The 27,477-nt window shown below is 43.2% G+C and overlaps 1 protein-coding gene across 9 annotated transcripts in view; it reads left to right on the top strand.

The window, feature by feature from the left end:
• The window catches only part of LOC140196160 (NAD kinase-like), a 117,454-nt gene that overhangs the window by 10,624 nt on the left and 79,353 nt on the right, over window positions 1-27,477 (top strand). For all 9 annotated transcript variants that reach the window (XR_011885638.1, XR_011885640.1, XR_011885637.1 and 6 more), the window contains exon 2: window positions 2,051-2,343. Coding sequence is in view for 5 of the 9 variants with exons in the window: in XM_072254909.1 (XP_072111010.1) it covers window positions 2,057-2,343 (287 nt within the window). In the remaining 4 variants the exon portion in view is untranslated. The remainder of the gene's footprint in view (window positions 1-2,050; window positions 2,344-27,477) is intronic.

The following is a 27,477-nucleotide window of genomic DNA, read 5'->3' as shown; positions in this document are numbered from 1 at the left end:
GGTTCCGGCCCGAAACGTCGACTGTTCATTTCCACCGATGCTGCCCGACCTGCTGAGTTCCTCCAGCGTGTTGTGAGTGTTGCTTTGACCCCAGCATCTGCAGATTATTTTGTGTTTAAGGTGCTAGGGAGTAGGTACAGAGGAGATGTTGGGTAAGTTTTTTACGCAGAGAGTGGTGAGTGTGTGGAATGGGCTACCGGCAACGGTGGTGGAGGCGGATACTATAGGGCCTTTTGAGAGACTTTTGGATAGGTACATAGAGCTTAGTAAAATAGAGGGCTATGGATAACCCTAGTAATTTCTAAGGTAGGGACATGTTCGGCACAACTTAGTGGGCCGAAGGGCCTGTATTGTGTTGTAGGTTTTCTATGTTTCTAATTCTATTTCTTCATATGACATTGGAGCAGAATTGGATCTTTCAACTCATCTGCCATTCGGTCATGGCTAATTTATTATCTTTCTCAACCCATTCTTGTGCTTTCTTCTCATAATCTTTGAGCCTGATTAATCTCGACACTAACAATCTCCACTCAAAATATTCCCAATGATTTGGCTTCCATAGCCATCTGTGGGAATGAATTCCACAGATTCATCACCCTCTGGGAAAAGAAATTGCTGCTCATCTCTCTTCTAAAAGGACGTCCTTCTATTCTGAGGCAGTTCTCTCTGGCCCTACACTCTCCTACTATAAGAAACATCATCTTCCTGTCCATTCTATGTAGACTTTTCAGAATTGAATAGGTTTCATTCTTCTAAACTCCAGTAAGTACAGGTCAAGAGTCATTAAACATTTCTCATATGTTAACCCTTTCATTCCTGGGTTCATTCTTGTGAACCTCCTTTGACTCTCCAATGCCAGCACATGCTTTCTTAGACAAGGGCTCAAAACTGCTCACGATTCTTCAAATGTATAAAGTCCCAGTATTACATCCCCACTTTTATATTCCAGTCCTCTTGAAATGAATGCCAACATTGCATTTGCCGCCTTACCACTGACTGAAGCTGCAAGTTAACCTTTAAGGAATTCTGCATGAGGCTTCTCAAGTCCCTTTTGAAAAAATTTACCTGTTTACAAAGTATTCTACATCTTGTTTCCTTCTACCAAAGTGCATGACCATACACTTCCTTACAATGTATTCCATCTGCCACTTCTTTGCCCATTCTCCCAATCTAAATCTTTCTGCAGACTCCCTGCTTGCTCAACACTACATTTTCATGCACTTTTGTATTTGTTGACCTGTGTTGGAGCATCTTGTTCTTAAAATTCTCAAGTGTTTCCAGATTCTTCTCATCTTGCCCCTCTTATTGAGTACTAGCATTTTATAGGATAGCAGGAGTCCTGCATTCAAATGGAGGACAGCCTCAATGATTGGAGTCAAACTTGTAATCCAGAGCCTGTAAATATTTTGCAAGTCGAGGCTTTCTATAAATTCAGTAACGTGCATAATCCCAGTGACAAATTAATTAGGTACATCTGATCCTTAATGCAGACATTTAATCAGCCAATCATGTGGCAGCAAGTCAATGCATAAAAACTTCCAGGCACGGTCAAGAGGTTCATTTGTTCAGAACCAAACATCAGAATGGGAAAGACATGTGATTTAAGTGACTTTGACTGTGGAATGATTGTTGGTGCCAGATGAGGTGGTTTAAGTATCCCAGAAACTGCTGATCTCCTGAGATTTTCACACACAGCAGTCTCCAGAGTTTATGGAGAAAGGTGCGAAAAACAAAAAAATATCCAGTGAGTGGCAGTTCTGAGAATGAAAATGCCTTGTTAATGAGAGGGGCTAGAGAAGAATGGCCACACTGGTTAAAGCTGACAGGAAGGTGACAGTAACTCAAATAAACGTGTTACAATAGTGGCGTACAGAAGAGCATTTCTGAATGTACAACACATTCAGCCTTGAAGTGGATGGGTTGCAGTAGCAAAAGAACATACTGGATTCCACTCCTGGGCCACTTTATTATGTACACTCCTGAATGTGCTTTCAGTGTTTTCAGTCATGAAGATATTGATGAAAATTTTAAACATTTTTGTTCCTCTCAGTTGTGGATGGATTCATTGGGCAAGTCTGCTGCCCTGAATGGGGAAGAGAGCACTTCAGCCCCCAGTGAGTCTGGAGCTGGGCCTGAACGCAAGCCCTGTCCCGGTGAGGAGAAGTGGGATGGTACGAAGTATTGCCGGTCATCCAAGAAGCATGAAGAGGTCTCACCGCCACTATCTGAGAAGCTAGACTCCAGCTCATTGGCAAGAAAACAAGATCAGTTGTCACCTAAGAGACAGGAGCAGCTAGAAAAGTCCCCACGGAAAAGTAAAACCCATCGGAAGGTTGGACAGAGGTACAGTGTTCCTACCTACGGGAAGGAGGGGGTTGTATTGCTTGTGTGATACCCTGGTTTAAGGCCTTGTTTTAGTTTATTAATACAGTTATGCTATTGGGTATTTTTTTGTAGATTTTCTCAAAATGCAGTAAGTGGCACTTTAATTATATTATACAATCAAGTATTTCATTTTTCATCATTATCATCATTAGGTGCCATGCCCAGTTTCAGCTTTGACTGCCATGGCCCACACACTCCTGTTTTAGTCAAGTAGATCAATTCATTGGTATTCATTTCGAGTTCTCTGGCTGCTGTCTTCATCATCATTTGTCTTTGTCTTCCTCTTGCTTTCTTCCCTTCAATCTTTCCCATAATTACCGTGCATTCTAACTCCTCTTTCCTAATCATGTCCAATGAACTTATGTTGCCTTTTCAAGATCTCATACATTATTTCTCTTTTTGCGTTTGCTCTGTTCATGACATCCTTGTTAGATATTTGTTTTGTCCATGATATTCTTTGCATCTTCCTCGAAAACCACATTTCTGCTGCTTCAATTCGTTTCCTCATGTTACTAGATATGTCCAGCATTCTGAGCCATATAACATAACTGGATAAACGTAACATTTCAGTACTCTGAGGCGGGTTGTCATGCCTAGTTTTGTATCGGTCAGTATACTCTTCATTCTCGTAAAGATGTCTTTTGCCATCCCTATTCTTCTTTTATCATTTTTACTGTTTAAAATATTTAAAAAAATTAGTTGGTTAAGTTAGTCTTGTAAAATTAGCCAATAGGATTTGTCTTGTTAATTTTATTTTGGAGAGTATGTGGGAAAAGAACAGGGAAGCCATTTTCCAGACAGCTTGGGATCGAAGAAGGAAAAAGGAAGTGGACAACGAACATTTCAGAAGAACATGATGAAACCATTACAGAACCCATTTGGAAGGGCAGATACTGCTATCAGAAAACCGTAATGCAGACTTTGGTTTCGCAGAGAATGTGCAGATAACATTTAGTTACCTTGGAGAAAGTTCGACACCTTGTCCTTGCATGTTGCGTGGATAATTATTTATGTTTCACTTGCAGTGGGTTATATATGTGTAATGGGCTATTTTCTTTATTCTGTTTGTTATAGTTTAAAATATTTTGTCAGTTCAATTTTAATCTAAGTTTATACCGGTTTGATCTAAATTATTGCTTGTTGAACAGTGAATTTGCATTTCATATTTACCTTAGATATGTTTGTTTATTGGAAATGTCCTTCTTATCATTATTCTCCATGCATTGTAGAGTTATATTTCTGTTAGTTTGAATTCACAGTAAAAGCCGTTTCATTATGAGCCTACAGTGAGAGGGTTATACTTGTGCCTTGGAAAGCCATTTTATTTCTGTGGTGAGGTTACAGTAGCTGTCAGTGTCTACTAATGTAGCAATTGAGATGGACAAAGTAAATGTAGTGAAAATTACAAGATTTAGTAGAGTAAAGGGAGAACATCATTGTGGGGAGCTGAGGCCATCTGTTGCTCGGGGTCTTCAATGGATGTTGCTTCCTGATTCTCCACGTTTGATATGCAAGCCAGGGCAGTATGATGTGGAGAACAAGCTGAAGCCCACGCAGCAAACTCCCCCTTTTCCATGTAGCTGATGAAGTTCAAACAAAATGCATTATCTCCGTACCCATATGACACCATGTATAACCCTGAGATTCATTTTCTTGTGGGCAATCACAGAAAATACAGGAAACACAATAGAATCAATGAACGACCCACCCAACAGAATGGACAACAATGAATGTGCAAATAAAAAAAAACAACAAACTGCAAATACAAAGAGGAAGAATAAATAATCAATAAATACAGGGAACATGAGATGAAGAGTTGTTGAAAGTGAGTCCATACTTTATGGGCACAGTTCAGTGATGGGATGAGTGAAGTTGAATGAAATTGTCCCCTGTGGTTCACGATGGCTGAGGGGTAATAACTGTTCCTGAGCCTGGTGGTATGTGTCCTGAGGCTCCTGGTGGTAGCAGTGAGAAGAAAGTATTACCTGGATAGTGGGGGTCCTTTCCTGTGACAGCACTCTGTAGAGGTGCTCAGTGGTGGGGAGAACTTTACCTGTGATCGGCTGGGCTGCGTCTACTACTTTGGGCATAGGTGTTTCCATACTAGGTCGTGATGCAGCCAGTCAATATACTCTCCACTACACATCTATACAAGTTTGTCAGATTTTTCAAAGTCATGCCAAATCTTCGCAAACTTCTAAGGAAGTACAGGCAGTACTGTGCTGTCTTCATTATTTTACTTGTGTTCTTTCTTCATGTTTGCCCTCCTGTAAGGCTGATTCATCACCACTTTTGATTTGGCAAACAACAGTGGTGATATCAGCAAAATTAAATATGGCGTTGGAACCTTGCTTATCCTGACAGTCATAAGTACAGAGTGAGTAGAGCAGAAGCATACGTACTGCCTTCTGGTGTCCCTGTTCTGAGGGAGGGTATGGAAATGATGTTGCCAACCCAAATTAACTGGGGTCTGGAAGTGTGGAAATCGAGGTTCCAATTGCATAAGGTGATTAGTTTTGAGGGGACGTTGCAGTCAATGACAAGCTTTCTGATGTTTGCATCTTCATCATCCAGATGTTCCCTGATTGAGTAAAGAGCCAATGAAATGGCATGTGCTGTGGACCTGTTGTAGGAAAATTGGAATGGATCCAAGTTGCTTCTCAGGCAGGAGTTGATATGTTACCTCACCAGCCTCTCAAATCACTTCATCACAGTGGATGTAAATGCTACTGGACGATCATCATTAATGCAGGTTACCACATTCTTGGGTACTGGTGTAATTGAGCCTACTTGAAGTTGGGTACCTCAGACTGCTGAACCGAGAGATTAAAGGTGTCTGTGGATACTCCAGCCAGTTGATTAGCGTAGGTCTTTAGTACTCAGATGGGCACCCTGTCGAGGCTGGACGCTTTCTGTGGGTTTATCCTCATGATGGATACTGTCACATTGGCCTCACAGACTGAAATCACAGGGTCATTGGGGGCTGTGGGAGTTCGTGAAGGTCCTCCATGTTTTGATGGTCAAAGCAGGTATAAAGGCATTGAGGTAATTGAGGGCAAAGTCTTTGTCACCTATGTCGCTTGGTTTCACTTTGTAGGAGATGGTAGCATTCAAACCCATCATAGCCGTCAACCATCCTTTAGTGATTCAAGTTTGGTCTAGAATTGCCAATTCACATGTGAGATGGCTTTCCAGAGATTGTACCTGGATTTGTTGTACTTAACTTGTTGTCAGACCTTAATGCCACTGATGTGGCTCTCAGTAGATTGTGGATCTCATGGTTCATCTAAGGCTTCTGATTGGGGAAGACTTTTGTGAGGATCCACTTGTCTACAGCTGTTTTTATAAACTCCATGACAAACTGCCATTATCCATTTGGATCCTCGGTCTTTGAACATGGCCCAGACCACTGAATCGAAGCAATCCCGTAGCCACTCAGCCTCCTACAACCACCTCTTTTTTTTTGTCTTTATCTCTGGAGCTTTGCTTTTTAGCCTCTGCCTGTTTGCAGGTAAGAGCAGGATAGCTAAGAGACTAGATTTCCAGAAAGGTGGTCTACGCATGGACCAGTTACAGATCTACGGTAGTGTAACAGTGGTCAGGTGTGTTAGGACCCCTGGTGCTGCAGGTGATACGTTGATGATAATATGGCAGAAATTCCTTTAAACAATCATGACTGAAGTCCCCGACAAGGAGTTGAAAGGCTTTGGAATAGGTTGTTTCTTGTTTGCTAATCGCAGCACTCAATACATCAAGTGCTTGCTTATCTTCCTTTGGCAGTATGTAAACTGTGGTCAGGATCACAGAGGAGAACTGTTGATAAATAGAATGGTCAGCACTTAATCATCAGCTATTCAAGGTCAGGGGGACAAGAGTACAACAAGACTGCTGCATCCGAGCACCTCAGAGTTTTATCACCCTCACCTTTTGCCTTCTCTGAATCAGCAGTCCAATCTATCGGTACTCCTGCTCTAGATTTTTCCTTTTGGGGTTTACTTCCAAAGGTTTCCTCACAAGTGGGTGTAGCCGCAAGGCAGCAGAGGCCCGAGGTCAGAGTTTTCTTTTTCCTTGATGAGCTGCCATTCATGGCTGATGAGCCTTGCCTGCCTGAAGCAACTAGTTCTAAGGTGCCAGTAACCCACCTTTGCCCCTTCAGTCAGTAGAAGCGGTTCCACTGGACTTAGTAGCTAAGCCACACATGAAGGCCAGGAGCTAGACTTGGTTATCAGAGGCTTTTTGAGATGCATGCCATTGGGTGTATTTGATAGAAGGCAGGAGAAATTAATTAGTGATACAGCACGGAGTAGGCCACCCCTTCCGGCCTTCGAGGCACACTGCCACAGCAACCCCACAACTCTGGTTAACCCTAACCTAATCATGGAACATCTTACAGGGACCAATTAACCCACCTGGTTTGTCTTTGGACTGTGGGAGGAAACTGGGGCACCTGGAGTAAAACTAGGCATTCTAACTTCTGTGCTACCATGAAGCATATGTAGAATGGGGTTGAGAGGGATGATAAGTCACCAATGCAAAGAGGATGCTGTTTATTGACATAGGTCAGCATTTAATACCATCATTTCTACAGTCCTGACTGAAAAGCTACAAAGCCTGTACCTCCCTCTGCAATTGGATCCTCAACTTCCTAACTGGAAGATCGCAATCTGTGGTGTTTGGAAATAACATCTCTACCTGTCTGGCATCAACACTGGCATTTCACAGGGATGTGTGCTTGGCCCACTGCTCTACTCTGTCTACACCCATGACTGTGTCGCTAGGCATAGTTCAAACAGCATCTATGAATTTGCTGATGGTACAACCATTGTTGGCAAAATTTTAGATACCGTAGTGATGAAAGGGTGTATAGGAGGGAGATATCCCTGTTGAGTGATGTCACAGCAACAACCTTGTACTCAACATCAGTTGATTGTGGACTTCAGGACGCGTAAGATGAGGGGACACAAACTAATCCTCATAGAGGAATCAGAAGTGGAGAGAGTGAGCAATTTCAAATTCCTGGGTGTTAACATCTTTGAGGGCCTAACCTGGACACAACATATTGATATAGTTATAAAGAAGGCAAGATAGCAGCTATATTTCATTCGGAGTTTGAGGAGATTTGGTTTGTCAACTAAAACACTTGAACTTCTGCAGAAGTACTGTGAAGAGCATTCTGGCTGTATCATCATCTGGTGTGGGGGGTGGGGGTTGCTACTGCACAAGATCGAAATAAGTTGCAGAAACTTGTAAAATTAGTCAGCTCCATCATTGGTATTGGTCTCCGTAGTATCCAAAACATCTTCAAGGAGCGATGCCTTAGGAAAGCCGCATCCATCATTGAGGATCTTCACCCAGGTCTTCACACTGTTACCGTTGGGAAGGAGGTACAGAAGTCTGAAGGCACACACTCAGCGATTCAGAAACAGTTTCTTCCCCTCTGTCATCCAATTTCTGTATGGACATTGAACCCATGAACACTACCTCACTACTTTTTTATTTGTTATTTTTGCACTACTTGTTTTAACTTATCTATTTCATAGATATATACTGTATATACCAGGTAAATTTCCAGGTTATTTATCATGTATTTCATTGCACAGCTGTCATAAAGTTAACAAATTTCACAACATATGCTGGTGATATTATATTTGATTCTGATGGAAAATTAGAGTAGATTCGATGGGGCAAGTGGTCTGATTCTGCTCCTATAGGTCTTGTGGTCTAACAGAGATGGAGTCATACGGGAGATGAAGACATACTGTTCCTCTTAATAAGTTATGTTTTTAAGTGTACAATCTTAGATCAGAGTTATTACTGATTTAGATGAAGTGAAGTTGGTTTGTGACAGCAGCAAGTGCCAAGACAAAGTTAACTGTAAATTATAAAAATAAATGATGCAAGAACAGAAAGGAACAATGAGATAGGATTTCTGGGGCATTCAGAAATCTGATGATGGAGGGGAGGAAGTTTTTCCTGAATGGTTACGTGTGGGTCTGCAAGCTCCTTTACCACCTTCAGGATGGTAGCAAGAAGGCATGTCCCGAATGTTGAGGGTCCTTGGCGATGGATGCTGCCTTGTTCAGGTGTGTCCTCTTGAAGATGTCCTTGATGGTGGGGAGGGTTGTGTTTATAATGGAGCTGGCTGAGTCTACAACTCTCTGATTACAGGTGTGAGGAAAGAGCAGGGCACAAATTGGATTGTTTTTGAAGATTTGGCATGAGCCAAGATGAAAGGAACAATCTCCTGTACTATGTGTCTTCTATTCACTTTGACACCCTTTGGACAGCTAGTACTGACCTTTCGAGGTTCACGTTGCTTGCTTCTAGAATTTGAGTTCTGGTGAACTTGTGCGTAGAAATAATAACTACTTACCCTTGAAGTTGCATGTTGACTCTGATCTCTTTTAAACACATCCCACTTATCGGGTGCTATTTTCAACTCTAGCAGCTGTTCCCTCCCAATCTCCCTTTGCCAAATCCTGTTTAATACTGTTGGAAATTCGCCTTTGAACTAAGACAATTTCTCTTGATAGTGGTAACGTCACCCCCCCCCCCCCCCCCCCACCTTTGCTATCTGGCTTGGTATCCTGTTCTTTTAATTCCAACTAATTACCAGGAGTTCGATCGTCTAAGGCCTATCAAAGTGATTGCCGTACTAAATTCTACACACACAGTGTCATTGTCCAGTCCCTCCAAGGTATCCCAATCTATTGCTGTAATGTTCTCCCTGATCAGTCACGCACTACCCCCTTCCTTTTGTACCCTGCCCTGTCACACCTGAAATATTTGTACCCGAAAAACACTGAGCTGCCAGTCTTGTGTTTCTGTGATCGCAACAATATCATGATCCCATGTTCTGATCCAGTTTGATAGATTGTCTCTCTTGTCTGTGAGATTCCTGGCACTGAAGGCAATATGGTTCAGCTAACCAGCCACCTTGTGTTTTCCCCTCCTTTCTGTTTCTGCTCTCTCCACTGGATTTGCCTGTTCTGTTTTTTTATGTGAGATACACTGTCACGGTGAGTCTCAGCCTTTGCCTTTATAGTCTGAAAGTTCCCAAGCAGGACTGGACCTGAAGACCACAGTACTTGTAACCTCAACCATTCCATCATGGCTGATTTATTATCCCTACCAACCCCATTCTCCTGCCTTCTCCCTGTGACCTTTAATGCTCTGACTAATCAAGAACCCATCAATGTCCATTTTAAATATACCCAGTGACTTAGCCTGCACAATTGTCTGTGGCAATGAATTCCACAAATTCTCCACCCTCTGACTAAGAAATTCTTGCTCATCTCTGTTCTAAAGAGATGTCCTTCTATTCTGATCATGTCCCCTCAGGTCCTAGACTCCCCCATTGTAGGAGACATCCTCTCCACGTCCACTCTTCTAGGCCTTTCAATATTTGATAGGTTTCAATGTGATCCCTCCTCATTCTTCTAAACTTCAGTGAGTTCAGACCCAGAACTACTGAACTTCCTTGCTGATATACAAGTGATCCTCCAGTTCTGGTGCTATCTATAGTTGTACAGTCATTATAGCCCCAGGAGAGATCCCAATTAACTAAAAACCCAAAGCTGCCCTATCTATGCAGCTTTTTAAATGTGAATTCATCTTCCTATTTTTAATAGTCATAGCACATCAGTGCTCATCCCTGCATCAGGCAGCATGGTCGGCACAATGCTTTACAGTGCCAGTGATCACCCATTGCGGTTCAATTACTTCTCCCCTGACTGCATGGGTTTCACCTGGGTGCTCCAGTTTCCTCCCACAGTCCAAAGAGCTGTGCCGGTTAGTAAGTTAGTTGGTCATTGTAAATTGTCCTGTCATTAGACTAGGGTCAAATAGTTGGATTGCTGAGTGGTGTGGCTCGTTGAGCCAGAAGGGCCTATTCTGTGCTGTGTCTCTAAATAAATAAAATATAGTTACAGAGAAAGTGCATTGAGTTCAATTCCACTGCTGTCTATAAGAAGATGCTACATTCTACCCATGACTGCCTGAGTTTCCTTTCACTGCTCCAGTTTCCTCCTACATTCCAAAGCCTTACAGGTTAGGGTTAATAAGTTGTGGGCATACTTTGTTGACGCTGGAAGTGTGGCAGCACTTGCAGGCTGCTCCCAGTACATCCTCATACTGTTGATTGTTGATGCAAACAGCCCATTTCACAGTATGTCTCAATGTACATGTGACAAATAAAGCTACAGTAATATTTTTAATTTTTTCAAACTTTGCTATCCTAGTAACATAAGTTACTCATAACTGTTACACTCAGTGCAGGTTCTTTTGTCTGCTGGTTTACAGCTTAAAAACTAGGACAAGGTATCTTCCGATTCTAATTAACTTTCAAACCTGAGACAATGGATTTTTAAAAAAATTTCTAACATAATTGTAAGCTAATTTTTATCCAATTCTGAGGTAACCAGGAAGGGGCCCCCATTGAAGGGGTTTGTCGTATCCATTCTGGGGCAACTCACTTGACTTTGGTCTCCAACAGACACTCAGCTTTCACCTGTGGCTCCAAGTAGCTGTTTGCACGCAGCAGCAGCCACACAACCTCGACAGGAGATCTCAACCAAGTGAGGGCAGCTGGTGGCCTCATATTGCGGTGAGATAAGGACATACCTGTCCGGGCATGCAAGTGAGCTCTGGTGGACTGGGCATATGAGATCTGCTGTGGGATCCAACGGCCAGGAAGGTGGTACTGCAATGCGCTGTGGAGAGTGAAGGGCGTGACGTGGCATAGAAGATGTCATGGTCATTCACTGCAGCCAAGGAAGACCCCAGTTGGTGATGCTTGTTTGTACAACTGGGCCCAGACTTCTGAGGTCAAGAGAGTGAAACTGTCACAATGCAACAGCTTTTCTATTTTAAAAACTCTCCCATCCACGTTTCCGGTCATCATCGTATATGATAGACAACTACCAATTCTGATTGTGGGGAAAAACTTGCACTGTTAAACAGAATTACCAATCATGCAACATTAAATTTGCTAGAATAGCGTTATCGCTGTGCCAGTAAACGAGGTTCAATTTTGTCTCTGTCTGTAAGGAGTTTGTACGTTCTCCCTGTGACTGCCCCCTGGATGCTCCGGTTTTCCTACACATTCCAAAGACCTACGAATTAGTAGGTTAATGGGTCACATGGGTCTAATGAGCGATGCAGGCTCGTTGTGCTGTTACTGTTCTATATCTCTGAATGAAATAAATTCAGCAAATGGCAAAGCCGAGCTCCCCTCTGTCTTTGGTTGTGCTGTCATCTCAGATAATCCAATTTTTCCTTTCCTCATTCTGTTAAATATCTTGCATGATGCTGGAGAGGTAGTAATGAGGAACAGGGAAATGGCAGATGAACTGAATAAGTATTTTGCACCAGTCTTTACTGTGGAAGACAACAGAATTGCTGGAAGTTCGAGAGTGTGAGTGGTCAGAATTGTGTGAAGTTACCATTATTAGGGAGAAGGATCTTGGGAAACTGCAAGGTCAGAAGGTAGATGTGTCACTTGGACCAGATGATGTATACTCCAGGGTTCTAGAAGAAGCTGCTGAAGAGATGGTGGAGGCATTAGTAATGCTCTTTCAAGAATCACTTGATTCTGGAATAGTTCCATAAGACTGGAAAATTACAAATGACACTCCACTCTTCAAGAAGGGAGAGAGGTAGAACAGTGGTCCCCAACCACCGGGCCGCAAAGCATCTGCTACCGGGCCGTGAGGAAACGATATGATTTGGCGATATGAGTGAGCTGCACCTTTCCTCATTCCCTGTCACGCCCACTGTTGAGCTTGAACGCACGCGAGGTCATTATGCACGCGTCATCCATGTCAGCGCGGGAAGAAGATCAAATCCTTGAGCTTGCAAATGACGGCAGGCTGAAAAGTATGTTTGACATAACATCTCTGCCGGCATTCTGGATCAAAGTCGAGGCTAAATATCCTGAGATAGCCACGAAAGCACTGAAAACATTGCTTCCATTTCCAACATATCTCTGCAATGAATGCAACGAAAACTAAATTGCAGAATAGACTGGACATAAGGAACCCCCTTCGAGTATCGCTGTCTCCCATCACCCCTTGATGGCACCGTCTTGTTGCAGGGAAACAAGCCCAGGGCTCCCACTGATTCAGCGATATTGGTGTGTTGCAATGATTTTATATGTTCATACGGGGAAAATATGCGCTGTGTGTTTAATATCCAAACATTACTTAAAATATTATGATGCTATTGACTTATAAGTGACTTATAATTGACTTATCAATATATTCATGCGAGGAAAATATGTGCTGTGTGTTTAATATTAAATTCGTTAGATAAACCCTTTTAGAAACGAAATTGAGTGTAGTAGCCACTTATCACCTATATTCCGGTTGTGATTAACATTCCCCCCCCGCCCCCCCAGAAAAGAATCACCAAAAACAATTTGCAGAAAAAAATCGGCATGTACACGCATGCGCACTGGTGCCCGCACAAGGCTTCATGGTCATGGTAGTCTTTCTCGGGGTAAACTCAACATATTTCACTGCTACTCTTGTCGGTTGGCAATCCTACCTCATCCCCCCGCCCCCCCGGCTGGCCAGTCTGCAAGAGGTAGAAGAACATAGAAACATAGAAAATAGGTGCAGGAGTAGGCCATTCAGCCCTTCGAGCCTGCACCACCTTTCAGTATGATCATGGCTGACCATCCAACTCAGAACCCTGTACCTGCCTTCTCTCCATACCCCCGATCCCTTTAGCCACAAGGGTCATATCTAACTCCCTCTTAAATAAAACCAATGAACTGGCCTCAACTGTTTCCTGTGGCAGAGAATCGCACAGATTCACCACTCTGTGTGAAGAAGTTTTTCCTCATCTCGGTCCTAAAAGGTTTCCCCTTTATCCTTAAACTGTGTCCCCTCGTTCTGGACTTCCCCAACATCGGGAACAATCTTCCTGCATCTAGCCTGTCCAATCCCTTTAGGATTTTATATGTTTCAATAAGATCCCCCCTCAATCTACTAAATTCCAGCGAGTATAAGCCTAGTCGATTTAGTCTTTCATCATATGAAAGTCCTGCCATCCCAGGAATCAATCTGGTGAACCTTCTTTGTATTCCCTCTATGGCAAGAATGTCTTTCCTCAGATTAGGAGACCAAAACTGCACACAATACTCCAGGTGTGGTCTCACCAAGGCCTTGTACAACTGCATTAGTACCTCCCTGCTCCTGTACTTGAATCCTCTTGCTATGAATGCCAGCATACCATTTGCCTTTTTCACCGCCTGCTGTACCTGCATGCCCACTTTCAATGACTGGTGTACAATGACACCTAGGTCTCATTGCACCTCCCCTTTTCCTAATTGGCCACCATTCAGATAATAATCTGTTCTCCTGTTCTTGCCACCAAAGTGGATAACCTCACATTTATCCACATTAAATTGCATCTGCCATGAATTTGCCCACTTACATAACCTATCCAAGTCACCCTGCATCCTCTCAGCATCCTCCTCACAGCTAACACTGCCGCCCTGCTTCGTGTCATCTGCAAACTTGGAGATGCTGCATTTAATTCCATCATCTAAGTCATTAATATATATTGTGAACAACTGGGGTCCCAGCACTGAGCCTTGCGGTACCCCACTAGTCACTGCCTGCCATTCTGAAAAGGTCCTGTTTATTCCCACTCTTTGCTTCCTGTCTGCCAACCAATTCTCTATCCACATCAATACCATACCCCTAATACCGTGTGCTTTAAGTTTGCACACTTATCTCCTGTGTGGGACCTTGTCAAAAGCCTTTTGAAAATCCAAATATACCACATCCACTGGTTCTCCCCTATCCACTCTACTAGTTAGATCCTCAAAAAGTTCTGTGAGATTAGTCTGACATGATTTTCCTTTCACAAATCCATGCTGACTTTGATGATTTCACTGCTTTCCAAATGTGCTGTTATCACATCTGTGATAACTGACTCTAGCATTTTCGCCACCACTGATGTCAGGCTAACCGGTATATAATTCCCCGGTTTCTCTCTCCCTCCTTTTTTAAAAGCCAGGTTACATTAGCCACCCTCCAATCCGCAGGAACTAATCCACTTGGCACGTGGCCAAGTGGTTAAGGCATTGGACTAGCGACCTGAAGATTGTGAGTTCGAGCCCCAGCCGAGGCAACGTGTTGTCTCCTTGAGCAAGGCACTTAATCACACATTGCTCTGCGACGACACCAGTGCCAAGCTGTATGGGTCCTAATGCCCCACATTGGTGTAGTGGAGAGGGGAGACTTGCAGCATGGGCAACTGCTGGTCTCCCATGCAAACTTGCCCAGGCCTGCGCCTTGGCGAGTAAAGACTTTCCAGGCGCAGATCCATGGTCTCGCAAGGCTAACGGATGCCTTTTTTAAAATCCAGAATCTAAAGCGTTTTGAAAAACTATCACTAATGCATCCACTATTTCTTGGGCTACTTCCTTAAGCACTCTGGGATGCAGACCATCTGGCCCTGGGGATTTATCTGCTTTAATCCCTTCAATTTACCTAACACCACTTCCCTACTAACATGTATTTCCTTCAGTTCCTCCATCTCACTGGACCCTCGGTCCCCTACTATTTCCGGAAGATTATTTATGTCCTCAGTGAAGACAGAACCAAAGTAGTTATTCAGTTGGTCTGCCATGTCCTTGTTCCCCATGATCAATTCACCTGTTTCTGACTGTAAGGGGCCTACATTTGTCTTAACCAATCTTTTTCTTTTCACATATCTATAAAAGCTTTTACAGTCAGTTTTTATGTTCCTTGCCAGCTTTCTCTCATAATCTTTTTTCCCTTTCCTAATTAAGCCCTTTGTCCTCTGCTGGACTCTGAATTTCTCGCAGTCGTCAGGTGTGCTGCTTTTTCTGGCTAATTTGTATGTTTCTTCTTTGGAGTTGATACTATCCCTAATTTCTCTTGTGAGCCACGGGTGCACTACCTTCCCTGGTTTGTTCTTTTGCCAAACTGGGATGAACAATTGTAGTTCATCCATGCGATCTTTAAATGCTTGCCATTGCATATCCACTGTCAACCCTTTCAGTATCATCTGCCAGTCTATCTTAGCTAATTCACGTCTCATACCTTCAAAGTTACCCTTCTTTAAGTTCAGAACCTTTGTTTCTGAATTAACTATATCACTGTCCATCTTAATGAAGAATTCCACCATATTATGGTCATTCTTACCCAAGGGGCCTTGCACGACAAGATTGCTAACTAACCCTTCCTCATTGCTCAATATCCAGTCTAGAATGGCTTGCTCTCTAGTTGGTTCCTCGACATGTTGGTTCAGAAAACCATCCCGCATACATTCCAAGAAATCCTCTTCAGCACCCTTACCAATTTGGTTCACCCAATCTATATGTAGATTGAAGTCACCCATTATAATTTCTGTTCCTTTATTGCACAGAAACAGAAACTACAGGCCAGTTTGTCTGACCTCAGTGGTCGGGAAGATGTTGGAGTTCTTTATTAAAGATGAGGTCTCAGGGTACTTGGAAGCGCATGATAAACTAGGCCATACTCAGCATGGTCTCCTCAAGGGGAGATCTTGTCTGACAAATCTGTTGGAATTCTTTGATGAAATAGCTGGCAGGAGAGACAAAGGAGAATCGGTTGATTTGTGTACTTGGATTTTCAGAAGGCCTTTGACAAGGTGCATGGTATTACAGGAAAGATTGTAGCATGGATAACGCAGTGGCTGATTGACAGGAGGAAAAGAGTGGGAATAAAGGAAACTTCTGGTTGGCTGCTGGTGACTAATTGTTTTCCACAGGGGCTGCTTCTTTTTGTCAATTACTTGAATGAAGAAAGTTCACAGAAGACATAAATGAAGTTGGCTGAAGGAGCAGGTAATTTTGAGGAAGTAGAAAGACTACAGAAGGACTTAAACAGATTAGGAGAATGGGCAAAGAAGTGGCAGATGGAATACAGTGTTAGGGAGTGTGTGGTCGTACAATTTGGTAGAAGAAATAAAAAGGTAGACTATTTTCTAAATGGAGAGAAAATTTAAAAATCTGAGGTGCAAAAGGATTGGGGAGTCCTTGTGCAGGATTCCCCACGGGTTAATTTGCTGGTTGAGACAGTAGTGAGGAAGGCAAATGTGATGTCAACATTCATTTCGAGAGGACTAGAATATAAAAACAAGGATGTAATGTTGAGGCCTTGCTTCGATTAAGTTGAGGAACTTTGGACCCCTTATCTAAGAAATGACCTGCTGCCAATGGAGATGGTTCAAATAAGGTTTACAAAAATGATTTCAGGATTGAACTGCTTGTCATATGAAGAGTTATTGATGGCTCAAAGTTCAAAGAAAAATTTATTATCGAAGACTACACACGTCACCACATACAAGCCTGAGATTCTTTTTCCTGTGGGCATTCTTAGTAGCAAATCTACAGAACAGTATCTGTAAACAGGATCAATAAACAACAAAATGTGCAAATGCAAATATAAATAAATAGCAATAAATAATGAGAGCATGAAATAACAAGATAACAAGTCCCTAAAGTGAGACCTGTGGGATCTCCAGAAATAGAATGAGTGTAGCTTTTGTTCAAGAGCCTCATGACTCTGGGCCTGTATTCACTGGAATTCAGAAGAATGAGGGGTGACCTAATTGAAATTTACTGAATGGTGAAGGGAGGATGAGAGGGCTCAGGGAGGATGTTTCCAATGGTGGGAGATTCTAAGATGAGAGGACACAGCCTCAGAATAGAGGGCATCCTTTTAGAATGGAGATGAGGAATTTCTTTAGCCAGAGAAGGGTGAATCTGGAATTCGTTGCGAGAGGTGGCTGTGAAGGCCAAGTCTTTACGTATATTTTAGACAGATGTAGATTCTTGATTGGTCAGGGCATGAAGGGATACAGGGAGAAGGCAGGAGATTGGGGCTGAGAGAGAAAATGGATCAGCCATGATGAAATGGTGGAGCAGACTTGATGGGCCAAATGGTTAATTCTAACCCTCTATCTTACGGTCTTGTTCATTTGAAGGGATCTCTCTGTACAATGCATGAGCGAATGTCACAGAGTAAATTTCTCCTTTTAATTATATTGTTTCGAATGTTTTCCCCAATTTTAACTCTTTGGTTATTAAAATATATGGTGTTCTACTTTGCTGTCAAAACCACAAAAAGGACTTCTTTGCAGTTATTTCAAACTTTGGTAGTTTTCCTCCCTACAACAAACTTTAACTTTTCAACTCAACAGCCACTCACCTATTGACCAAAATGTCCCAATTGATTTCCAAAACTGGTAAGTATCTTATGTAAAGGGTTTAATGGAGATGGTCCAGAGAATTACACCCAGAATGAAAGGATTAACAAATAAGAAGCATTTGATGGCCATGGGCCTGAACTCGTGAGAGGTTAGAAGACTGGTGGGGGCGGGGGCGTAATCTCATTGAAACCTACCGAATATTGAAAGGCCTTTGATAGAGAGGATGTGGAGAGGCTATTTCCTATGGTGGGGGAGTCTGGGACCAGAGGGCAGAGCCTCAGAATACAAGGATGTCACTTTAGAAAAGAGGTGAGGAGGAATTTCTTTAGCCAGTGGTGGTGAATCTGTGGAATTCATTATCACAGACAGCTGTACAGGCCAAGTCAACTGGGTACCTTTTAAATAGAGGTTGATAGGTTCTTGATTAGTATCTGTCAAAGGTTATGGGAGAATGGGGTTGAGACGGATAATAAGTTAGCCTTATTGGAATGGCAGAATACTTGATGGGCCGAAAAGCCTAATCCTGTTCCTATATTTTCCAATCTAATTGTTGCCTTTATTTTGTTTCGATACATTTTTAAAATTTTAATTTTCAAGTTGCGATGATCAGTTGCATGTAAGGAAATGAGATGTGTTCAGCTTTAAGTGTCGCGTAGGATATTATTGCAGAAGACTTTGTGCCTTCGGGGTAATAGAATTCATGACTGAAAGGTTGTTTCTAAAGATTTGCCTTCTTCGTGATGGCTCTTATATGCTGGTCCAAGGACAGCTCCTCTGATATGATTGCACTAAGGAATTTAAAGTTTAGATGAAGAAGAGAGAAATGTAGGGACAACAGATTGTGAGAAATTGAGAAATTCAGCATTGATATAATTGGGTTGTAGGGTTGTAGGCTACCTAGACAATATGGGGAGACTTTGCGTGGTGGTAATCACTACTGGATCAGTAATCCACAGACCCAGTTATACACTGGGGACATGAGTTTGAATCCCACCAGGGCAGATTGTGAATTTAAATTTAAAAAAAATCTGATTACCATGAAACCATGTTGATTGTCATAAAAACCCATCTGATTCATTAATGACCTTTAAGGGAGGAATCCTGCCATACTTACCTGGTCTGGCCTGGTTGACTCTTAAAAACAGAGATGGGTCATACCTCGACACTTTTATCCCCCCCTTGTTCAATCCCTTCCCACCTATGTTCGTGACACTTCTCACGCTCTGAATTTTTTCAATGATTTTAAGTTCCCTGGCCCCCACCACCTTATTTTCACCATGAATGTCCAGTCCCTATAAACCTCCATCTCCCACCAGGAAGGTCTCAAAGCTCTCTGCTTCTTTTTGGATTCCAGACCTAACCAGTTCCCCGTACCACCACTCTCCTCCGTCTGGCGGAATTAGTCCTTACTCTTAATAATTTCTCCTTTGGCTCCTCCCACTTCCTCCAAGCTAAAGGTGTAGCCATGGGCACCTGTATGGGTCCCAGCTATGTCTGCCTTTTTGTTGGCTTTGTGGAACAGTCCATGTTCTAAGTCTATACTGGTATCTGTCCTCCTCTTTTCCTTTGCTACATCGACGACTGCATTGGTGCTGCTTCCTGCACGCATGCTGAGCTTGTTGACTTCATTAACTTTGTCTCCAACTTTCACCCTGCCCTGAAATTTACCTGGTCCATTTCTGACACCTCCCTCCCCTTTCTTCATCTTTCTGTCTCTGTCTCTGGAGACAGCTTATCTACGGATGTCTACTATAAGCCTACGGACTCGCACAACTACCTGAATTATTCCTCTTCCCACCCTGTCTTTTGCAAAAATGCCATCCCCTTCTCGCAATTCCTCCATCTCTGCCGCATCTGCTCTCAGGATGAGGCTTTTCATTCCAGGACGAAGGAGATGTCTTCCTTTCTTTAAAGAAAGGAGCTTCCCTTCCTCCACCCTCTACTCTGCTCTCAAACGCATCTCTCCCATTTCCTACACATCTGCTGTCACCCCATTCTCCTGCCACCCCACTAGGGATGCGGTTCCCCTTGTCCTCACCTACCACCCCACCAGCCTCCGGGTCCAACATATAATTCTCCATAACTTCTGCCACCTCCAATGGGATCCCACCACCAAGCACATCTTTCCCTCCCCACCTTTCTGCTTTCAGCAGGGATCGCTCCCTACGCAACTCCCTTGTCCATTCGTCCCCCCCATCCCTTCCCACCGATCTCTCTCTCGGCACTTATGCTTGTAAGTGGAACAAGTGCTACACATGCCCTTACACTTCCTCCCTCACCACCATTCAGGGCCCCAGACAGTCCCTCCAGGTGAGGTGACACTTCACCTGTCAGTCGGCTGGTGTGATATACTGCGTCCGGTCCTCCCGGTGCGGCCTTCCATATATTGGTGAGACCTGACGCAGACTGGGAGACCGTTTCGCTGAACACCTACGCTCTGTCCGCCAGAGAAAGCAGGATCTCCCAGTGGCGATATATTTTAATTCCATGTCCCATTCCTATTCTGATGTGTCTATCCACGGCCTCCTCTACTGTCAAGATGAAGCCACACTCAGGTTGGAGGAACAACACCTTATATTCCGTCTGGGTAGCCTCCAACCTGATGGCATGAACATTGACTTCTCTAACTTCCATTAATGCCCCTCCTCCCCTCCTTACCCCATCCCTTATTTATTTATTCCCCCCCCCCCTTTTCTCTCTCTGTCCCTCTCACAATAACTCCTTGCCTGCTGTCCATCTTCCTCTGGTGCTCCCCTTCCCCTTTCTTTCTCCCTAGACCTCCCGTCCCGTCCCATGATCCAGCCTTGTATCCCTTTTACCAATCAACTTTCCAGCTCTTAGCTTCATCCCATCCCTCCTGTCTTCTCCTATCATTTCGGATCTCCCCCTCCCACTTTCAAATTTTCTTTCAGTTAGTCCTGATGAAGGGTCTTGGCCCGAAATGTCAACTGTACTTCTTCCTATAGATGCTACCTGGCCTGCTGCGTTCCACCAGCATTTTGTGTGTGTTGCATGGGCAATAAATGCTGGCTTCCACATCCTGTAAATGAATAAATAAAAATAAAACTAGACAATATAAAGTGTTGTTCTCCAGTTTGCAAATAACCTGCCAAGTTCCTTCAGTTTGTTTTTGCAAAGGTCTAAACCTGTGTTAATTGTAGTTAACCAGTCAGCCAGTGGAATATAATATGAGGTAATCCACAGTGGGAGAACAGAGAAACAAAGTTAGTAGAAAAAGAGGTGAAAGAAATTTGTAGTACAAAGGATCTCGATGTCCTTGTACTTGGAAGAACAAAGTTACCCTGCAGGTACAGCAAGTGATTAAGAAGGCTGATAGGATTGAGGCCATTATTGTAAAGGACTAGAGTGCAAAGATTTTGCCACTTTAGGAACATGAGGAATAGAAGCAGGAGTGGGCCAGTTGCCACTTATACATGCTTCAGCAGTAAACAAGATGAAGGCTCTCTTTACATTTTGGGGCGGCATGGTAGTGTATTAGCTAGTGTAATGCTCTACAATGCCAGTGACGCCGGATTCAATTCTCGCCATTGACTGTAAGGAGTTTGTACATTCTCCCAGTGACTGTGTGGGTTTCCACCCACATTACAAAGATGTATGGGTTAGTAGGTTAATTGGTCACTTGGCTATGTTGAGATGGTGTGGACTTGTTGGGCTGGACCATCCTACGTATCTAAATAACAAAAAGTAAATAATTTTATTTCCAATGTTACTTTTCCATATTCATTTATTTTTAATGTCCAAACATTTATTGATCCCAGTCCCTATCCTAATTGGGCACTGCGGGCTCGTGGGGCTAAACCACATCTCTAAATAAAATGAAATAAATAATTAAATACACAGGAAAGCAGTGCCTTCATCAGAAGTAGAGTCTGTTACAAATGTTAGCGTGCAAAGTAATGATGCTATTGGAAGATACTTAGAAAATGTCAGTGCAATGACAGTCAAAAGTGGATTTAAAAAAAGGCAACTATCTGGAGGAATTTTTCAGGAAAGGACAGGTAGAGTAGAGGTAAATCAGTGGGTACAATAGCTCTGGAATTTAATAAAATGTGAGGATATTGTGCAGAATTATAGCACGTGGGATAAGACCATAAGATATAGGAACAGAAATAGGCCATCGAGTCTGCTCCGCCATTTAATCATGGACTGATGATCCAATTCATCATCCTCTCCACTCCCCTGCCTTCTCCCCATACCCTCTGATGCCCTGGCTAATCAAGAAGCTATCTATCTCTGCCTCAAATGCACACAATGAATTGGCCTCCACAGCCACTCGTGGCAACAAATTCCACAGATTTACCACTCTCTGATTAAAGTAATTTCTCCCCATCTCTGTTCTAAATGGACATCCTTCAATCCTGAAGTCATGCCCTCTTGCCCATAAATTGTGCCCACTTGTTCAATTGTGGGTAATGTACTGGCATGGATTGAAAATTGGTCCTCAGATAGGAAACAAAGTAGGAATAACATGGCTGCTGAAGGGTCTCAGCCTGAAACGTGGACTGTACTCTTTTCCATAGATGCTGCCTGGCCTGCTGAGTTCCTCCAGCATTTTGTGTGTGTGTTGCTTGGGTTTCCAACATCTGCAGATTTTCTCTTGTTTAATAACAGGGCTTTTCCAGGGTGGTAGGTGGGTGACTAATGAGATACTGCAGGGATCAGTGTTTGGGGCCCATTTATTTGCAATACATACATACTCTACAAAAGTCTTGGGCATATGTATTTTGCTGGGGTGCTTAAGACATTCACAGTACTGTAGTAATTTTCTGTATTGCACTTTGCTGCCACAAAAAGAATCAAATTTCATGACATACGTGAGTGATGATAAATCTGATTCTGATATGGGTCTCTATTGTGTACTAGAGTGGGAAGGGAGCAGGGAGAAGGGAATCATAGTTGGGAAAAGGGGAAGGGAGGGGGGCACCATTCAGTCATGTATGATTTATTTTTCTTTTCTTCACCCCATTCCCCATTCTCCCACCTTTTTCCTGTAATCCTAAATTAGGTTGCCAAACAAGAACCTGCTAATCTCTCAATAAGATACACCCAATGACATTGTGTTCATAGCCCTCTGTGATAAGAAATTTCAAAGATTTCTCTCCCCCCCCCCACCCTTGAAGATTTTTTTTTTCTCATCACAGTTTTAAAGGGGCCACCTCAGCAGGTCAGGCAGCATCTATGGAGAGGAATAACGAACTGACGTCACACAGTTCCTGTAGCATTTTGTGTGTGGATTTCTAGCATCTAGGGAATCTCTTGTGTTTAAAGGGACTTTCCTTTATTCTAAGGCCATCTCCTCAGATCTTTGACTTTCTTATTAATGGAAGGATTATCTCCATGTCCACTCTATCCAGGAGGTTGCCAAGGAGGTTGATGAAGGGAAGGCAGTGAGTGTTGTTTACATGGATTTTAGCAGTGCATTTGATGAAGTCTTACTTGGGAGACCAGGAGGTTATAGCCAAGGCAAATTGGCTTGGCAACTTGAGATCGACAATATTATGCTGACTCATTAACCTACTCCAAGATCAACCTAACCATTCAGTCTCACATAGCTTTCCATTTTTACTTCATGTATTAGGAATGGGGAACGCACCCCCATATTCCATCCACTTAATTTATGCCAATAAAATTGCTGAATGTGAATGCCATTGAGATGTGTCCAGCTCCATGCGAGAAGCTCTTCCACTGAAATAAGTACACTTACTGAAAGTGTGCCATGTCCAATCCGGAGAATGCTCAGTCAGTTATTCCTCAGCACAATGCTGGGAAATCCAAGCAACACACAAAAGGCTGGAGGAACTCAGCAGCCAACTTGAGCCATTGATTGTTCTCTTTTCCATAGATGCTGCCTGGCATTCCACTACCAGATTCCATGAGGACCCTGGGTTGGAGTGCAGTGTGAGGGCATGGATCAGATCCGCAGACCCAAAAGCTAGGAAATTCATGATCGCTTGTGTTTATGCCAGGAAATTGGTTCTTCTGGGTCTCTGTAGCTTTTTAGCTTCCTCACTGGGTTTCCTTGTGGCAAAGAAGTCATGCAGATGTTAAACTTTTGGGGTGTAGAATATACAATGGGAAAGTTATGGTACAGATATAAAATATTAGGCTGCATCTGGAATATTGTGTACAGTTTTTGTCACTACAGTATAGAAAGGATGTGATCACCCTGGAGAAGGTGGAGGGGAGATTCACCAGAATGTTGCCTGAGATGGACTATCTCATTTATAAGGAGAGCAAGGCTTGTTTTCCTTGGAGCTAAGAAGACAGAAGGGGGAACTGATAGAAGTGCTCAGATATAGTAGAGGCATTGTTATAATTGACAACAGTAAAACTTTCCCTTAAGAGGTATCTAAAAGCAGCACCACAGATTTAAAGTAAGGAGTTTGCCAGCAGAAGTAATGGCTACAGGTTCAATTTCCACATTTAAGAGAAGGTGGGTGTGTGGGTGGGAGGGATATGGAGGTCTAACTGGGCATGTGGATCAGAGAGATATGGAGGTCTATGATCCAGTGTTTGGGGTGGGAGGGGAGGGCTATGGAGGTCTGTGATCCAGGTGTGTATGGGAGTGATATGAAGCTCTATGGTCCAGGTGTGTAATGGAGCGATATGAAACTCTGTGGAAGGAGATGGAGGTCTGTGGCCCAGGTGTGTGGGTGGAAGGAGAGGGATATGGAGGTCTATGACTGAAGGACCTGTTTCCATGTTGTGTGGCTCCAGGACACTGCACCCCTGCCCCCCCCCCCCAACCTATGAAGAAAATTACACTCTAAATTATCTCTATGTTTCTATTGGTTTAATCTACTGAACCAAAGTAAACGTCTCTTATCTTATTTCCATACAAGCTGCATATTTGCTCTGCTAAAGTCTACTGTCTAGAGACAGCTGCATGCTATGCAAGGATACACTGTGCTTTGGCAAAACACATAGCTTTGTATTCAGAACTAGCACAGTAGTGGGTGACCTAACTGTTACTTCAGTGGACGACTTCTGTCTTGTTACCTATTAACTTTGAGTGTAAGCATGGTTTCTGTGAAACAACCCTTTGATTACCCCAAGCACCTTTCATATATAAGCTAGAGGCTATGTTCCCCTGTTAAAGTTCAGTCATATTCTTAGTGAGTTTTAGTAGAACTTAGCACAGCACAAGAACAGGCCCTTTGGCCCGTGATGTTTTAAGACCATAACACGTGGGAGCAGAATTAGGCCATTTGGCCATGGAGTCCACTCCACCATTCTGTATTGGCTGATTTATTATCCGTCTCAACCCTGTTTTCTTTGTTATCTTTGACACCTGTTATGCCAAACTAAATAAGTTAGTGATTAAATGCCCAGCTAACTTATTCTTCTACCTACACAGTATCCATATCCTATCATTTCCTGCACATTCATGTGTCAGTCTAAGAGCCTCCTGAATAGCTTTATTCTACTTGCCTGTACTGGGCTCCCTGGCAGCACATTGCAGGTACCCCCCATTCTGTATGTGCTTAAAAGAAAACTTGCTCCGCACGTCTTTGAACTTACACCCTGTCACCTTAAAACACACACTCTGTGGTATTAGATGTTTCTACTCTGAGAGAGAGATACCAGCTGTCTGCTCTATCTCTGCCCCTCACAATCTTATAAACCTCTGAGGCCCCCCCCCTCAGTTTGGAACATAGAACAGAACAGTGTGGTACAGGCCCTATCCCACAATGTGCTGACCTTTTCACCTGCTCCAAGATCAATCTGACCGTTCCCTCCAACATAGCCTTCCATTTTTTTTTCTTTCATCCATGTGCTTATCTAAAATTCTTTGAATTGTCTCTAATGTACCTGCCTTGTACCACCAGCCCTGGTACTGTGTTCCACACACCCACCACCCTGGGGGGCAGTGGGGGGGAAATAAAAAAAACACCTCTGACATTTCCCCTATACTTTCCTCCAGTCGCCTTAAAATTATTTCCTCTTGCATTAGCCATTTCTAACCAGTGAAAAAGGCACTTGTTGTCCACTGGATCTATTCATCTTATCTTACATCTCTGTCAAATCACCCCCATCTTACTTTGCTCCAAAGAGAAAAGCCTTAGCTCACTCTACCTATCCTCATAAGACATGCTCTTTAATCCAGGCAGCATCACAGTAAATCTTCTCTGCACCTCCTCTAAAGCTTCCACATAGTGAGGCGACCGGAATATTCCAGATACTAAAGCATACAATTTTTTTTGTCCATCAGTTTTGTAAATTTTCCCTTAAATATATATGCTGATATATGTTTGATTCTTTGTGTTAAGGAGGTTCACCTGCATTTCTTATTGCATTTATTAGTCATTGCGTACAGTCTTCAATGGAAACATCATTGACTAATCCTCTATGAGACCTTAAGACCATAGGACAGGGGAGCAGAATTAATCTATTCAGCCCATTGTACCTGCGCTGCCATTCTATCATGACTGATCTGTTATCCCGTTTTCTCCCTGTAACCTCTGACACCCTTACTAATCAATCTTCGCTTTAAGTATACCCAGTGACTTGGCTTCCACAGCCATCTGTGACAATGAATTGAACAGAATCGTCACCCTCTCTCTAAGGATATTCCTCTTCATCTCTGTTCTAAAGGGACATTCTTGCATTCTGAGGTTGTGCCTACTGGTCCTAATTCTCCCACTATAGGAAACGTCCACTCTATCTAGGCCTTTCAATATTTGATAGGTTTCAATGAGATCCTTCCTCATTCTTTTATACTCCAGCGAGTACAGGCCCAGAGCAATCAAACGCTCCTCATAAGTTCACAATTCCATTTATGGAATAATTTGCATGAACCACCTCTGGGTGTATGAATCCAATCACAAACATGTGAAAATCTGCAGATGCTAGAAATCCGAACAACACATAAAATGCTGGAGGAACTCAGCAGCCAACTGCAGCCGTCTACTGTACTTTTTTCCATAGATGCTGCCTGGCCCGCTGAGTTCCTCCAGCGTTTTGAGCATGTTGCTCTGGATGTATGAACTTTTTTCTATTTTTTTAAAGAAAAAGATAGATAATTTTGAAGCCCTTCATCTGGTCACCATATCTTGTGGATAGAAAAGTTCCTGTTGGCTCACCAGGTTTTGATATGCATAACCAGTGTTTGAAATAATTCCAATAAATGTGATTTATCGCAAGTTCAACAATATTGAATATAGCATACAACAGGAATTCTGCAGATATTGGAAATTCAAGCAACACACATCAAAGTTGTTGGTGAACGCAGCAGGCCAGGCAGCATCTCTAGGAAGAGGTACAGTCGACGTTTCAGGCCGAGACCCTTCATCAGGACTAACTGAAGGAAGAGTTAGTAAGAGATTTGAAAGTGGGAGGGGTAGGGGGAGATCCAAAATGATAGGAGAAGACAGGAGGGGGAGGGATGGAGCCAAGAGCTGGACAGGTGATTGGCAAAGGGGATATGAGAGGATCATGGGAGAGGAGGTCAGGGGAGAAAGACAAGGGTGGGGGGAACCCAGAGGATGGGCAAGGAGTATAGTCAGAGGGACAGAGGGAGAAAAAGGAGAGTGAGAGAAAGAATGTGTGTATATAAATAAAAAACAGATGGGGTATGAGGGGGAGGTGGGGCATTAGCGGAAGTTAGAGAAGTCGATGTTCTTCTAACTTCGATGTTCATCTTCTGAAGTCGATGAACATCGACTTCTCTAACTTCCGCTAATGCCCCACCTCCCCTTCGTACCCCATCCGTTATTTATTTTTATACACACACTCTTTCTCTCACTCTCCTGTTTCTCCCTCTGTCCCTCTGACTATACCCCTTGCCCATCCTCTGGGCTCCCCCCCCCCCTTGTCTTTCTCCCCGGACCTCCTGTCCCATGATCCTCTCATATCCCC

Source organism: Mobula birostris, chromosome 4 (genome assembly GCF_030028105.1).
Source record: "Mobula birostris isolate sMobBir1 chromosome 4, sMobBir1.hap1, whole genome shotgun sequence".
NCBI classification, from domain to species: Eukaryota; Metazoa; Chordata; class Chondrichthyes; order Myliobatiformes; family Myliobatidae; genus Mobula; species Mobula birostris.
The sequence above is the reverse complement of the archived record's forward strand: the minus strand, read 5'-3'. Positions and strand labels throughout refer to the sequence as shown.